The sequence below is a fragment of the Liolophura sinensis genome, chromosome 2 (genome assembly GCF_032854445.1).
Source record: "Liolophura sinensis isolate JHLJ2023 chromosome 2, CUHK_Ljap_v2, whole genome shotgun sequence".
Taxonomy (NCBI): Eukaryota; Metazoa; Mollusca; class Polyplacophora; order Chitonida; family Chitonidae; genus Liolophura; species Liolophura sinensis.
In genome coordinates, this window is record NC_088296.1 from 28,379,833 (window position 1) to 28,395,274 (window position 15,442).

At 36.7% G+C, this 15,442-nt stretch overlaps 1 protein-coding gene across 1 annotated transcript; it reads left to right on the forward strand.

The window, feature by feature from the left end:
• Positions 1 to 2,282: 2,282 nt before the first annotated feature.
• LOC135462642 (putative ankyrin repeat protein RF_0381) lies at positions 2,283 to 15,188 on the forward strand (the record flags this gene model as incomplete). The annotated part of the gene is made up of 12 exons (XM_064739866.1): positions 2,283 to 2,297; positions 2,658 to 2,756; positions 3,977 to 4,075; positions 5,248 to 5,346; positions 6,566 to 6,664; positions 7,835 to 7,933; positions 9,155 to 9,253; positions 10,424 to 10,522; positions 11,462 to 11,560; positions 12,498 to 12,596; positions 13,819 to 13,914; positions 15,090 to 15,188. Coding segments are annotated over exons 1-12 (1,101 nt in total), but the record flags the coding sequence as incomplete, so codon positions are not given.
• Between the last annotated feature and the right edge of the window lie 254 nt (positions 15,189 to 15,442).

Here is a 15,442-nt window from a genome sequence, read left to right on the forward strand (position 1 = left end):
CAATTTCACTGAGGTAGCATTTTAAGTATTACATTATATTTACTTTGCACAGAATGGGTGGACACCTTTGCACTGTGCAGCACTGAATAACAGTGTGGATATTGTTCGTGTGCTGCTGGAGAAGGGCGCTGATGTCAATATACAGAATAAGGTACGTGATATACTGATGTGAGGCTGGCCACAATACTTGACGATAGATTGTGCTTTGCTATTTGGTTTACTCACGTGGCAATTGAACCTTAAATTTCAAGAACTGTACTAGGTACCAAATCCACTGGCTGCAACTAAATAAATTTGCTCTACATAGGATGTTATCAGTGTAAATATTTCAAACTTCAATCCTTAGAAAGTCGACGCATATTTTACAACTTGTTTTTGTAGTCCGCAGATGTAACTAACGTCACTTAATGACCGCGTTAGTTATTGGGCAGACAGAGGATTTCAGTTAGAAATCGGACACATATTAACGACTTTAAGTTGTCGAAAACCCCTGAAAAAATTTCCCAACCTGCGAACTTCATACGGGGTGAAAATCTACATACTGTTTTAAAACTCATAATATGAGTCTTTTCAATAAGAATTGTTGAGAATTTCGTTGTCGATGTGAATTTTACATTGTGATATTAAACAGTTAAGAAAGACGTTTTATCGTTCGACAGCTGTAGAAAATACCGCCAGTGTGTAGGATTGACTGTAACATAGACACATAGACATAGTGATTTTTAAAAAGGCGAACTGAAAAATCAGTACAGTGAGAAGTGAAATGTACAAGACTTGCGCATTTCCAACCGTATGTAAGTGTCAACAACACCTTACACGCTCAGGTATTTATTCAAATTTATAAAATATGACCATCGCTTTAGTTAAGTTCTGCATTGCTCTTACATTATACAAAAAGGACGGACAGCCTTACACAGTGGAGCTCAGAAAAACAAAGTGAATATTGTTTGTGTGCTGCTGGAGAAGGGCGCTGATGTCAGTGTACAGAATCAGGTATAGGTGATGTATGAATGTGAGGCCAGGCCACAAAACTTAAAAACTAAACCCAAAAAGTACACTTTCTCAGTATACTGAGAAGTGAAGAGGACATGATCTACCCATTTCCAGCCACATATAAATGACAGCAGCTCCTTTCATTCTCATGTCATTATTTTTTACTTAAACTGCAAAAGTAGGACCACTGCATTTGTTAAATTCTACATTACTTTCGCATCATAATCTCGTTATACCTGATACGACACCAAAGCAGCTGACCATCGTACTATTTTTACATTCCGCGCGTGAATTTGTGTATTTACGTACAATATTAGTGAATGTGTCATGAATAGCATTTTTACTGAAGTAGCATTTCAAGTATTACGTTATATTTACTTTGTACAGGTTGGGCGGACACCTTTGCACTATGCAGTCCTGAAAGACAATGTGGATGTTGTTCGTGTGCTGCTGGACAAGGGCGCTGACATCGATGCACAGGATAAGGTTTTATCAGATAAGATATACTGATGTGAGGTCGACCAAAAGACTTGACAAGAGATGGTGCTCTGTTATGTAGTTAATTCACGTGGCAATTGAGCTTTGAATTTCAAGACCTGTTGGATGCGCCAAATACAATGGCTGCAACTAAATAAATTTGCTCTACATAAGATGTAATAAGTGTGAATATTTCAAACTTCCATCCTTAGAAGAGGACGCGACGACCACGATAGTTATTGGGCAGACAAAGTATTTCAGTTAGAGATCGCACATAAATTATTGACTTGATGTGGTCGAAAAGCCCTGAAAAAATGTCACCAACCTGCATATTTTATACGGGGGTGAAAATCTACATGCTGTTTTAAAACTCATAATGTGAGTCTTTTCTATAAGAATTGCTGAGAATTTCATTGTCTACGTGAACTATTAAAGCCAAAACGTATCTGTTAAAATAAAACAGCCGTTAGAGATGAGTTTCATTTATAATTACGATTCACTAAATTAAACTGTTGACAAACAAAAATGTCATGTTGTGCCATCAAACAGTTAAGAAAGGTGTTTTCCGTTCGACAGCTGTAGAAAATATCGCCAGTGTGTATGAGTGACTGTAACATAGACACATAGACATAGTGATTTTTAAAAAGGCGAACTGAAAAATCTGTACATTGAGAAGTGAAATGTACAAGACTTACGCATTTCCAATCGTATATAAATATCAACAGCGCCTTACACGCTTAAATTTTGATTTAAATTCATAAAATACGACGCTAAAGGGCGCTGATGTCAATGTACAGAATCAGGTATAGGTGATGTATGAATATGAGGTCAGGCCACAATACTTAAAAACTAAACCCAAAAAGTACCCTTTCTCATTATACTGAGAAGTTAAGAGGACATGATCTACCCATTTCCAGCCATACATAAATGTTGGCAACTCCTTTCACTCCCATGTCTTTATTTGTTGCTCTACTTGTAAAAGTACTACATTTGTTAAATTCTAGAATTTTTTCACATTACAACCTCGTTGAAAAACCTAATATGACAGCAAAGCAACTGACAATCGTACCATTTTTACATTCCGCGTGTGGATATGTGTATTTACGTACAATATTAGTGAATGTGTCATGAATAGCATTTTTACTAAAGTAGCATTTCAAGTATTACATTATATTTACTTTGCACAGAATGGGTGGACACCTTTGCACTGTGCAGCACTGAATAACAGTGTGGATATTGTTCGTGTGCTGCTGGAGAAGGGCGCTGATGTCAATATACAGAATAAGGTACGTGATATACTGATGTGAGGCTGGCCACAATACTTGACGATAGATTGTGCTTTGCTATTTGGTTTACTCACGTGGCAATTGAACCTTGAATTTCAAGAACTGTGCTAGGTACCAAATCCACTGGCTGCAACTAAATAAATTTGCTCTACACAGGATGTTATCAGTGTAAATATTTCAAACTTCAATCCTTAGAAAGTCGACGCATATTTTACAACTTGTTTTTGTAGTCCGCAGATGTAACTAACGTCACTTAATGACTGCGTTTGTTATTGGGCAGACAGAGGATTTCAGTTAGAACTCGGACACATATTAACAACTTTAAGTTGTCGAAAACCCCTGAAAAAATTTCCCAACCTGCGAACTTCATACGGGGTGAAAATCTACATACTGTTTTAAAACTCATAATGTGAGTCTTTTCAATAAGAATTGTTGAGAATTTCGTTGTCGATGTGAATTTTTACATTGTGATATTAAACAGTTAAGAAAGACGTTTTCCCGTTCGACAGCTGTAGAAAATAACGCCAGTGTGTATGAGTGCCTGTCATATAAACACACAGACATAGTAATTTTCAAAAGGCCAACTGGAAAATCAGTACATTGAGAAGTGAAATGTACAAGACTTGCCCATTTCCAACCGCATATAAATGTCAACAACGCCTCACAGGCTGAGGTATTTACTCAAATTTATAAAATATAAATATTGCCTTGGTTAAGTTCTGCATTGCTCTTACATTATACAAAAAGGGCGTACAGCCTTACACAGTGGAGCTCAGAATAACAAAGTGAATATTGTTTGTGTGCTGCTGGAGAAGGGCAGAACAGAATCAGGTGTAGGTGATGTATGAATGTGAGGCCAGGCTATAATACCTTGAAACTTAACCCAAAAGTACCCTTTCTCAGTATACTGAGAAGTGAAAAGGACATGATCTACCCATTTCCAGCCACATATAAATGTCAGCAGCTCCTTTCATTCTCATGTCATTATTTTTTACTCAAACTGCAAAAGTAGGTCCACTGCATTTCTTAAATTCTACATTACTTTCGCTTAATAATCTCGTTGAAATACCTGATACGACACCAAAGCAGCTGACCATCGTACCATTTTTACATTCCGCGTGTGGATATGTGTATTTACGTACAATATTAGTGAATGTGTCATAAATAGCATTTTTACTGAAGTGGCATTTCAAGTATTACATTATATTTACTTTGTACAGGTTGGGCTGACACCTTTGCACTATGCAGTCCTGAAAGACAATGTGGATGTTGTTCGTGTGCTGCTGGACAAGGGCGCTGACATCCATACACAGGATAAGGTACGTGATATACTGATGTGAGGCCGACCACAATACTTGACAAGAGATGGTGCTCTGTTATGTAGTTAATTCACGTGGCAATTGAGCCTTGAATTTCAAGACCTGTTGGATGCACCAAATACAATGGCTGCAACTAAATAAATTTGCTCTACATAAGATGTAATGAGTGTGAATATTTCAAACTTCCATCCTTAGAAAGTTGACGCGACGACCACGTTAGTTATTGGGCAGACAGAGTATTTCAGTTAGAGATCGAACAAACATTATTGACTTAATGTGGTCGAAAACCCCTAAAAAAAATTTCACCAACCTGCGAATTTTATACGGGGGTGAAAATCTACATGCTGTTTTAAAACTCATAATTTGAGTCTCTTCTATAAGAATTGCTAAGAATTTTATTGTCTACGTGAACTATTAAAGCCGAAACGTATCTGTTAAAATAAAACAGCCGTTAGAGATGAGTTTCATTTATAATTACGATTCACTAAATTAAACTGTTGACAAACAAAAATGTCATGTTGTGCCATCAAACAGTTAAGAAAGGTGTTTTCCGTTCGACAGCTGTAGAAAATATCGCCAGTGTGTATGAGTGACTGTAACATAGACACATAGACATAGTGATTTTTATAAAGGCGAACTGAAAAATCAGTACATTGAGAAGTGAAATGTACAAGACTTGCGCATTTCCAATCGTATATAAATGTCAACAGCGCCTTATACGCTTAAATTTTTATTTAAATTCATAAAATACGACGCTGAAGGGCGCTGATGTCAATGTACAGAATAAGGTATAGGTGATGTATGAATATGAGGTCAGGCCACAATACTTAAAAACTAAACCCAAAAAGTACCCTTTCTCATTATACTGAGAAGTGAAGAGGACATGATCTACCCATTTCCAGCCATACATAAATGTTGGCAACTCCTTTCACTCCCATGTCTTTATTTGTTGCTCTACTTGTAAAAGTACTACATTTGTTAAATTCTAGAATTTTTTCACATTACAACCTCGTTGAAATACCTAATATGACAGCAAAGCAACTGACAATCGTACCATTTTTACATTCCGCGTGTGGATATGTGTATTTACGTGCAATATAAATGAATGTGTCATGAATAGCATTTTTACTAAAGTGGCATTTCAAGTATTACATTATATTTACTTTGCACAGAATGGGTGGACACCTTTGCACTGTGCAGCACTGGATAACAGTGTGGATATTGTTCGTGTGCTGCTGGAGAAGGGCGCTGATGTCAATATACAGAATAAGGTACGTGATATACTGATGTGAGGTTGGCCACAATACTTGACGATAGATTGTGCTTTGCTATTTGGTTTACTCACGTGGCAATTGAACCTTGAATTTCAAGAACTGTGCTAGGTACCAAATCCACTGGCTGCAACTAAATAAATTTGCTCTACATAGGATGTTATCAGTGTAAATATTTCAAACTTCAATCCTTAGAAAGTCGACGCATATTTTACAACTTGTTTTTGTAGTCCGCAGATGTAACTAACGTCACTTAATGACCGCGTTAGTTATTGGCCAGACAGAGTATTTCAGTTAGAACTCGGACACATATTAACGACTTTAAGTTGTCGAAAACCCCTGAAAAAATTTCCCAACCTGCGAACTTCATACGGGGTGAAAATCTACATACTGTTTTAAAACTCATAATGTGAGTCTTTTTAATAAGAATTTTTGAGAATTTCGTTGTCGATGTGAATTTTTACATTGTGATATTAAACAGTTAAGAAAGACGTTTTCCCGTTCGACAGCTGTAGAAAATAACGCCAGTGTGTATGAGTGCCTGTCATATAAACACACAGACATAGTAATTTTCAAAAGGCCAACTGGAAAATCAGTACATTGAGAAGTGAAATGAACAAGACTTGCCCATTTCCAACCGCATATAAATGTCAACAACGCCTCACAGGTTGAGGTATTTACTCAAATTTATAAAATATAAATATTGCCTTGGTTAAGTTCTGCATTGCTCTTACATTATACAAAAAGGGCGTACAGGCTTACACCGTGGAGCTCAGAATAACAAAGTGAATTTTTTTGTGTGCTGCTGGAGAAGGACAGAACAGAATCAGGTATAGGTGATGTATGAATGTGAGGCCAGGCCACAATACCTTGAAACTAAACCCAAAAGTACCCTTTCTCAGTATACTGAGAAGTGAAGAGGACATGATCTACCCATTTCCAGCCACATATAAATGTCGGCAGCTCCTTTCATTCTCATGTCATTATTTTTTACTCAAATTGCAAAAGTAGGTTCACTGCATTTGTTAAATTCTACATTACTTTCGCTTAATAATCACGTTAAAATACCTGATACGACACCAAAGCAGCTGACCATCGTACCATTTTTGCATTCTGAGTGTGGATTTGTGTATTTACGTACAATATTAGTGAATGTGTCATAAATAGCATTTTTACTGAAGTGGCATTTCAAGTATTACGTTATTTTTACTTTGTACAGGTTGGGCTGACACCTTTGCACTATGCAGTCCTAAAAGACAATGTGGATGTTGTTCGTGTGCTGCTGGACAAGGGCGCTGACATCCATACACAGGATAAGGTACGTGATATACTGATGTGAGGCCGACCAAAATACTTGACAAGAGATAGTGCTCTGTTATGTAGTTAATTCACGTGGCAATTGTGCCTTGAATTTCAAGACCTGTTGGATGCACCAAATACAATGGCTGCAACTAAATAAATTTGCTCTACATAAGATGTAATGAGTGTGAATATTTCAAACTTCCATCCTTAGAAAGTTGACGCGACGACCACGTTAGTTATTGGGCAGACAGAGTATTTCAGTTAGAGATCGAACAAACATTATTGACTTTAAATGGTCGAAAACCGCTGAAAAAATTTCACCAACCTGCGAATTTTATACGGGGGTGAAAATCTACATGCTGTTTTAAAACTCATAATGTGAGTCTTTTCTATAAGAATTGCTGAGAATTTCATTGTCTACGTGAACTATTAAAGCCGAAACGTGTCTGTTAAAATAAAACAGCCGTTAGAGATGAGTTTCATTTATAATTACGATTCACTAAATTAAACTGTTGACAAACAAAAATGTCATGTTGTGCCATCAAACAGTTAAGAAAGGTGTTTTCCGTTCGACAGCTGTAGAAAATATCGCCAGTGTGTATGAGTGACTGTAACATAGACACATAGACATAGTGATTTTTAAAAAGGCGAACTGAAAAATCAGTACATTGAGAAGTGAAATGTACAAGACTTGCGCATTTCCAATCGTATATAAATGTCAACAGCGCCTTACACGCTTAAATTTTTATTTAAATTCATAAAATACGACGCTGAAGGGCGCTGATGTCAATGTACAGAATAAGGTATAGGTGATGTATGAATATGAGGCCAGGCCACAATACTTAAAAACTAAACCCAAAAGTACCCTTTCTCCTTATACTGAGAAGTGAAGAGGACATGATCTACCCATTTCCAGCTATACATAAATGTTGGCAACTCCTTTCACTCCCATGTCTTTATTTTTTGCTCTACTTGTAAAAGTACTACATTTGTTAAATTCTAGAAATTTTTCACATTACAACCTCGTTGAAATACCTAATATGACAGCAAAGCAACTGACAATCGTACCATTTTTACAATCCGCGTGTGGATATGTGTATTTACGTGCAATATAAATGAATGTGTCATGAATAGCATTTTTACTGAAGTAGCATTTCAAGTATTACATTATATTTACTTTGCACAGAATGGGTGCACACTTTTGCAGTATGCAGTGGTGAATAACATTGTGGGTGTTGTTCGTCTGCTGCTGGAGAAGGGAGCTGATATCGATGCACAGGATAAGGTACGTGATATACTGATGTGAGGCTGGCCACAATACTTGACGATAGATTGTGCTTTGCTATTTGGTTTATTCACGTGGCAATTGAACCTTGAATTTCAAGAACTGTGCTAGGTACCAAATCCACTGGCTGCAACTAAATAAATTTGCTCTACATAGGATGTTATCAGTGTAAATATTTCAAACTTCAATCCTTAGAAAGTCGACGCATATTTTACAACTTGTTTTTGTAGTCCGCAGATGTAACTAACGTCAGTTAATGACCGCGTTAGTTATTGGCCAGACAGAGTATTTCAGTTAGAACTCGGACACATATTAACGACTTTAAGTTGTCGAAAACCCCTGAAAAAATTTCCCAACTTGCGAACTTTATACGGGGTTAAAATCTACATACTGTTTTAAAACTCATAATATGAGTCTTTTCAATAAGAATTGTTGAGAATTTCGTTGTCGATGTGAATTTTTACATTGTGATATTAAGCAGTTAAGAAAGACGTTTTCCCGTTCGACAGCTGTAGAAAATAACGCCAGTGTGTATGAGTGCCTGTCATATAAACACACAGACACAGTAATTTTCAAAAGGCCAACTGGAAAATCAGTACATTGAGAAGTGAAATGAACAAGACTTGCCCTTTTCCAACCGCATATAAATGTCAACAACGCCTCACAGGATGAGGTATTTACTCAAATTTATAAAATATAAATATTGCCTTGGTTAAGTTCTGCATTGCTCTTACATTATACAAAAAGGGCGTACAGGCTTACACAGTGGAGCTCAGAATAACAAAGTGAATATTGTTTGTGTGCTGCTGGAGAAGGGCAGAACAGAATCAGGTATAGGTGATGTATGAATGTGAGGCCAGGCCACAATACCTTGAAACTAAACCCAAAAAGTACACTTTCTCAGTATACTGAGAAGTGAAGAGGACATGATCTACCCATTTCCAGCCACATATAAATGTCGGCAGCTCCTTTCATTCTCATGTCATTATTTTTTACTCAAACTGCAAAAGTAGGTCCACTGCATTTCTTAAATTCTACATTACTTTCGCCTAATAATCTCGTTGAAATACCTGATACGACACCAAAGCAGCTGACCATCGTACCATTTTTACATTCCGCGTGTGGATATGTGTATTTACGTACAATATTAGTGAATGTGTCATAAATAGCATTTTTACTGAAGTGGCATTTCAAGTATTACGTTATATTTACTTTGTACAGGTTGGGCTGACACCTTTGCACTATGCAGTCCTGAAAGACAATGTGGATGTTGTTCGTGTGCTGCTGGACAAGGGCGCTAACATCCATGCACAGGATAAGGTACGTGATATACTGATGTCAGGCCGACGAAAATACTTGACAAGAGATGGTGCTCTGTTATGTAGTTAATTCACGTGGCAATTGAGCCTTGAATTTCAAGACCTGTTGGATGCACCAAATACAATGGCTGCAACTAAATAAATTTGCTCTACATAAAATGTAATGAGTGTGAATATTTCAAACTTCCATCCTTAGAAAGTTGACGCGACGACCACGTTAGTTAATGGGCAGACAGAGTATTTCAGTTAGAGATCGAACATACATTACTGACTTAATGTGGTCGAAAACCCCTGAAAAAATTTCACCAACCTGCGAATTTTATACGGGGGTGAAAATCTACATGCTGTTTTAAAACTCATAATGTGAGTCTTTTCTATAAGAATTGCTGAGAATTTCATTGTCTACGTGAACTATTAAAGCCGAAACGTATCTGTTAAAATAAAACAGCCGTTAAAGATGAGTTTCATTTATAATTACGATTCACTAAATTAAACTGTTGACAAACAAAAATGTCATGTTGTGCCATCAAACAGTTAAGAAAGGTGTTTTCCGTTCGACAGCTGTAGAAAATATCGCCAGTGTGTATGGGTGACTGTAACATAGACACATAGACATAGTGATTATTAAAAAGGCGAACTGAAAAATCAGTACATTGAGAAGTGAAATGTACAAGACTTGCCCATTTCCAATCGTATATAAATGTCAACAACACCTTACACGTTTAAATTTTTATTTAAATTCATAAAATACGACGCTGAAGGGCGCTGATGTCAATGTACAGAATAAGGTATAGGTGATGTATGAATATGAGGTCAGGCCACAAAACTTAAAAACTAAACCCAAAAGTACCCTTTCTCAGTATACTGAGAAGTAAAGAGGACATGATCTACCCATTTCCAGCCATACATAAATGTTGGCAACTCCTTTCACTCCCATGTCTTTGTTTGTTGCTCTACTTGTAAAAGTACTACATTTGTTAAATTCTAGAATTTTTTCACATTACAACCTCGTTGAAATACCTAATATGACAGCAAAGCAACTGACAATCGTACAATTTTTACATTCCGCGTGTGGATATGTGTATTTACGTGCAATATTAGTGAATGTGTCATGTATAGCATTTTTACTGAAGTGGCATTTCAAGTATTACATTATATTTACTTTGCACAGAATGGGTGCACACTTTTGCAGTATACAGTGGTGAATAACAGAGTGGGTGTTGTTCGTGTGCTGCTGGAGAAAGATGCTGATGTCAATGTACAAGATAAGGTACGTGATATACTGATGTGAGGCTGGCCACAATACTTGACAAGAGATGGTGCTTTGCTACATAGTTTACTCACATGACAATTAAGCCTTAAATTTCAAGACCTGTACTAGACACCAAATCCACTGGCTGCAACTAAATAAATTTGCTCTACACAAAATGTAATAAGTGTGAATAATTCAAACTTTAATCCTTAGAAAGACAAAGCATATTTTACAACTTGCTGTTGTAGTTCGCAGATGTAACTAACGTAACGTAATGACCGCGTTAGTTATTGGGCAGACAGAGTATTTCAGTTAGAACTCGGACACATTATAATGACATTAAGTTGAGGATAACCCCTGACAAAACTTCACATAATCAAAATCACATAGACAGGGTGATTTTCTAAAAGGCCAACTGGAAAATCAGTACATTCAGAAGTGAAATGAACAAGACTTGCCCATTTCCAACCGTATATAAATGTCAACAACGACTTACACGCTGAGGTATTTATTCAAATTTATAAAATATAACACTGAAGGCCGCTGATGTCAATGTACAAAATCAGGTATAGGTGGTGTATGGATATGAGGGCAGGCCACAATACTTAAAAAACTAAACCCAAAAAGTACCCTTTCTCATTATATTGAGAAGTGAAGAGGACATGATCTACCCATTTCCAGCGACACATAAATGTCAGCAACTCCTTTCACTTCCATGTTTTTGATTTTTGCTCAAATTGTAAAGGTAAGACCACTGCATTTGTTAAATTCTACATTACTTTCACATTACAACCTCGTTGAAATAACTAGTGCGACACCAAAACAGCTAACAATCGTATCATTTTTACATTCCACGTGTGAATATGTGTATTTACGTGCAATATAAATGAATGTGTCATGAATAGCATTTTTACTAAAGTGGCATTTCAAGTATTACATTATATTTACTTTGCACAGAATGGGTGGACACCTTTGCACTGTGCAGCACTGAATAACAGTGTGGATATTGTTCGTGTGCTGCTGGAGAAGGGTGCTGATGTCAATTTTCAGAATAAGGTACGTGATATACTGATGTGAGGTTGGCCACAATACTTGACGATAGATTGTGCTTTGCTATTTGGTTTACTCACGTGGCAATTGAACCTTGAATTTCAAGACCTGTACTAGACACCAAATCCACTGGCTGCAACTAAATAAATTTGCTCTACATAGAATGTAATAAGTGTGAATATTTCAAACTTTAATCCTTAGAAAGACAAAGCATATTTTACAACTTGCTCATGTAGTCCGCAGATGTAACTAACGTAACGTAATGACCGCGTTAGTTATTGGGCAGACAGAGTATTTCAGTTAGAACTCGGACACATTATAATGACATTAAGTTGACGATAACACCTGACAAAACTTCACATAATCAAAATCACATAGACAGAGTGATTTTCTAAAGGCCAACTGGAAAATCAGTACATTGAGAAGTGAAATGAACAAGATTTGCCCATTTCCAACCGTATATAAATGTCAACAACGCCTTACACGCTCAGGTATTTATTCAAATTTATAAAATATAACACTGAAGGTCGCTGATGTCAATGTACAAAATCAGGTATAGGTGGTATATGGATATGAGGCCAGGCCACAATACTTAAAAACTAAACCCAAAAAGTACACTTTCTCATTATACTGAGAAGTGAAGAGGACATGATCTACCCATTTCCAGCCACACATAAATGTCAGCAACTCCTTTCACTTCCATGTCTTTGATTTTTGCTCAAATTATAATGGTAAGACCACTGCATTTGTTAAATTCTACATTACTTTCACATTACAACCTCGTTGAAATAACTAGTGCGACACCAAAACAGCTGACAATCGTATCATTTTTACATTCCACGTGTGAATATGTGTATTTACCTGCAATATAAATGAATGTGTTATGAATAGCATTTTTACTGAAGTAGCATTTTAAGTATTACATTATATTTACTTTGCACAGAATGGGCTGACACCTTTGCACTGTGCAGCACTGAATAACAGTGTGGATATTGTTCGTGTGCTGCTGGAGAAGGGCGCTGATGTCAATATACAGAATAAGGTACGTGATATACTGATGTGAGGCTGGCCACAATACTTGACGATAGATTGTGCTTTGCTATTTGGTTTACTCACGTGGCAATTGAACCTTGAATTTCAAGAACTGTGCTAGGTACCAAATCCACTGGCTGCAACTAAATAAATTTGCTCTACATAGGATGTTATCAGTGTAAATATTTCAAACTTCAATCCTTAGAAAGTCGACGCATATTTTACAACTTGTTTTTGTAGTCTACGGATGTAACTAACGTCACTTAATGACCGCGTTAGTTATTGGCCAGACAGAGTATTTCAGTTAGAACTCGGACACATATTAACGACTTTAAGTTGTCGAAAACCCCTGAAAAAATTTCCCAACTTGCGAACTTTATACGGGGGTGAAAATCTACATACTGTTTTAAAACTCATAATATGAGTCTTTTCAATAAGAATTGTTGAGAATTTTGTTGTCGATGTGAATTTTTACATTGTGATATTAAACAGTTAAGAAAGACGTTTTCCCGTTCGACAGCTGTAGAAAATAACGCCAGTGTGTATGAGTGCCTGTCATATAAACACACAGACATAGTAATTTTCAAAAGGCCAACTGGAAAATCAGTACATTGAGAAGTGAAATGAACAAGACTTGCCCATTTCCAACCGCATATAAATGTCAACATCGCCTCACAGGCTGAGGTATTTACTCAAATTTATAAAATATAAATATTGCCTTGGTTAAGTTCTGCATTGCTCTTACATTATACAAAAAGGGCGTACAGGCTTACACAGTGGAGCTCAGAATAACAAAGTGAATATTGTTTGTGTGCTGCTGGAGAAGGGCAGAACAGAATCAGGTATAGGTGATGTATGAATGTGAGGCCAGGCCACAATACCTTGAAACTAAACCCAAAAAGTACCCTTTCTCAGTATACTGAGAAGTGAAGAGGACATGATCTACCCATTTCCAGCCACACATAAATGTCAGCAGCTCCTTTCATTCTCATGTCATTATTTTTTACTCAAACTGCAAAAGTAGGTCCACTGCATTTGTTAAATTCTACATTACTTTCGCATAATAATCTCGTTGAAATACCTGATACGACACCAAAGCAGCTGACCATCGTACCATTTTTACATTCCGCGTGTGGATTTGTGTATTTACGTACAATATTAGTGAATGTGTCATAAATAGTATTTTAACTGAAGTGGCAATTCAAGTATTACGTTATATTTATTTTGTACAGGTTGGGCTGACACCTTTGCACTATGCAGTCCTGAAAGACAATGTGGATGTTGTTCGTGTGCTGCTGGACAAGGGCGCTATCCATACACAAGATAAGGTACGTGATATACTGATGTGAGGCCGACCAAAATACTTGAAAACAGATGGTGCTCTGTTATGTAGTTAATTCACGTGGCAATTGAGCCTTGAATTTCAAGACCTGTTGGATGCACCAAAAGCAAAGGCTGCAACTACATAAATTTGCTCTACATAAGATGTAATGAGTGTGAATATTTCAAACTTCCATCCTTAGAAAGTTGACGCGACGACTACGTTAGTTATTGGGCAGGCAGAGTATTTCAGTTAGAGATCGAACATACATTATTGACTTAATGTGGTCGAAAATCCCTGAAAAAATTTCACCAACCTGCGAATTTTATACGGGGGTGAAAATCTACATGCTGTTTTAAAACACATGATGTGAGCTTTTTCTATAAGAATTGCTGAGAATTTTATTGTCTACGTGAACTATTAAAGCAAAAACGCATCTGTTAAAATAAAACAGCCGTTAGAGATGAGTTTAATTTATGACTACGATTCACTAAATTAAACTGTTGACAAACAAAAATGTCATGTTGTGCCATCAAACAGATAAGAAAGGTGTTTTCAGTTCGACAGCTGTAGAAAATAACGCCAGTATTTATGAGTGACTGTAACATAGACAAACAGACATGGTGATTTTTAAAAAGGCGAACTGAAAAATCAGTACATTGAGAAGTGAAATGTACAAGACTTGCCCATTTCCAATTGTATATAAATGTCAACAGCGCCTTACACGCTTAAATATTTATTTAAATTCATAAAATACGACGCTGAAGGGCGCTGATGTCAATGTACAGAATAAGGTATAGGTGATGTATGAATATGAGGTCAGGCCACAAACTTAAAAACTAAACCCAAAACTACCATTTCTCATTATACCGAGAAGTGAAGAGGACATGATCTACCCATTTCCAGCGACACATAAATGTCGGCAACTCCTTTCATTCTCAGGTCTTTATCTTTTACTCAAATTGTAAAAGTAGGACAACTGCATTTGTTAAATTCTACACTACTTTCACATTACAATCTCGTTGAAATACCTAGTGCGACACTAAAGCAGCTGACAATCGTACCATTTTTACATTCCGCGTGTTATTATGTGTATTTACGTGCAATATAAATGAATGTGTCATGAATAGCATTTTTACTGAAGTAGCATTTCAAGTATTACATTATATTTACTTTGCACAGAATGGGTGCACACTTTTGCAGTATGCAGTGGTGAATAACAGTGTGGATATTGTTCGTGTGCTGCTGGAGAAGGGCGCTGATGTCAATATACAGAATAAGGTACGTGATATACTGATGTGAGGCTGGCCACAATACTTGACGATAGATTGTGCTTTGCTATTTGGTTTACTCACGTGGCAATTGAACCTTGAATTTCAAGAACTGTGCTAGGTACCAATCCACTGGCTGCAACTAAATAAATTTGCTCTACATAGGATGTTATCAGTGTAAATATTTCAAACTTCAATCCTTAGAAAGTCGACGCATATTTTACAACTTGTTTTTGTAGTCTACAGATGTAACTAACGTCACTT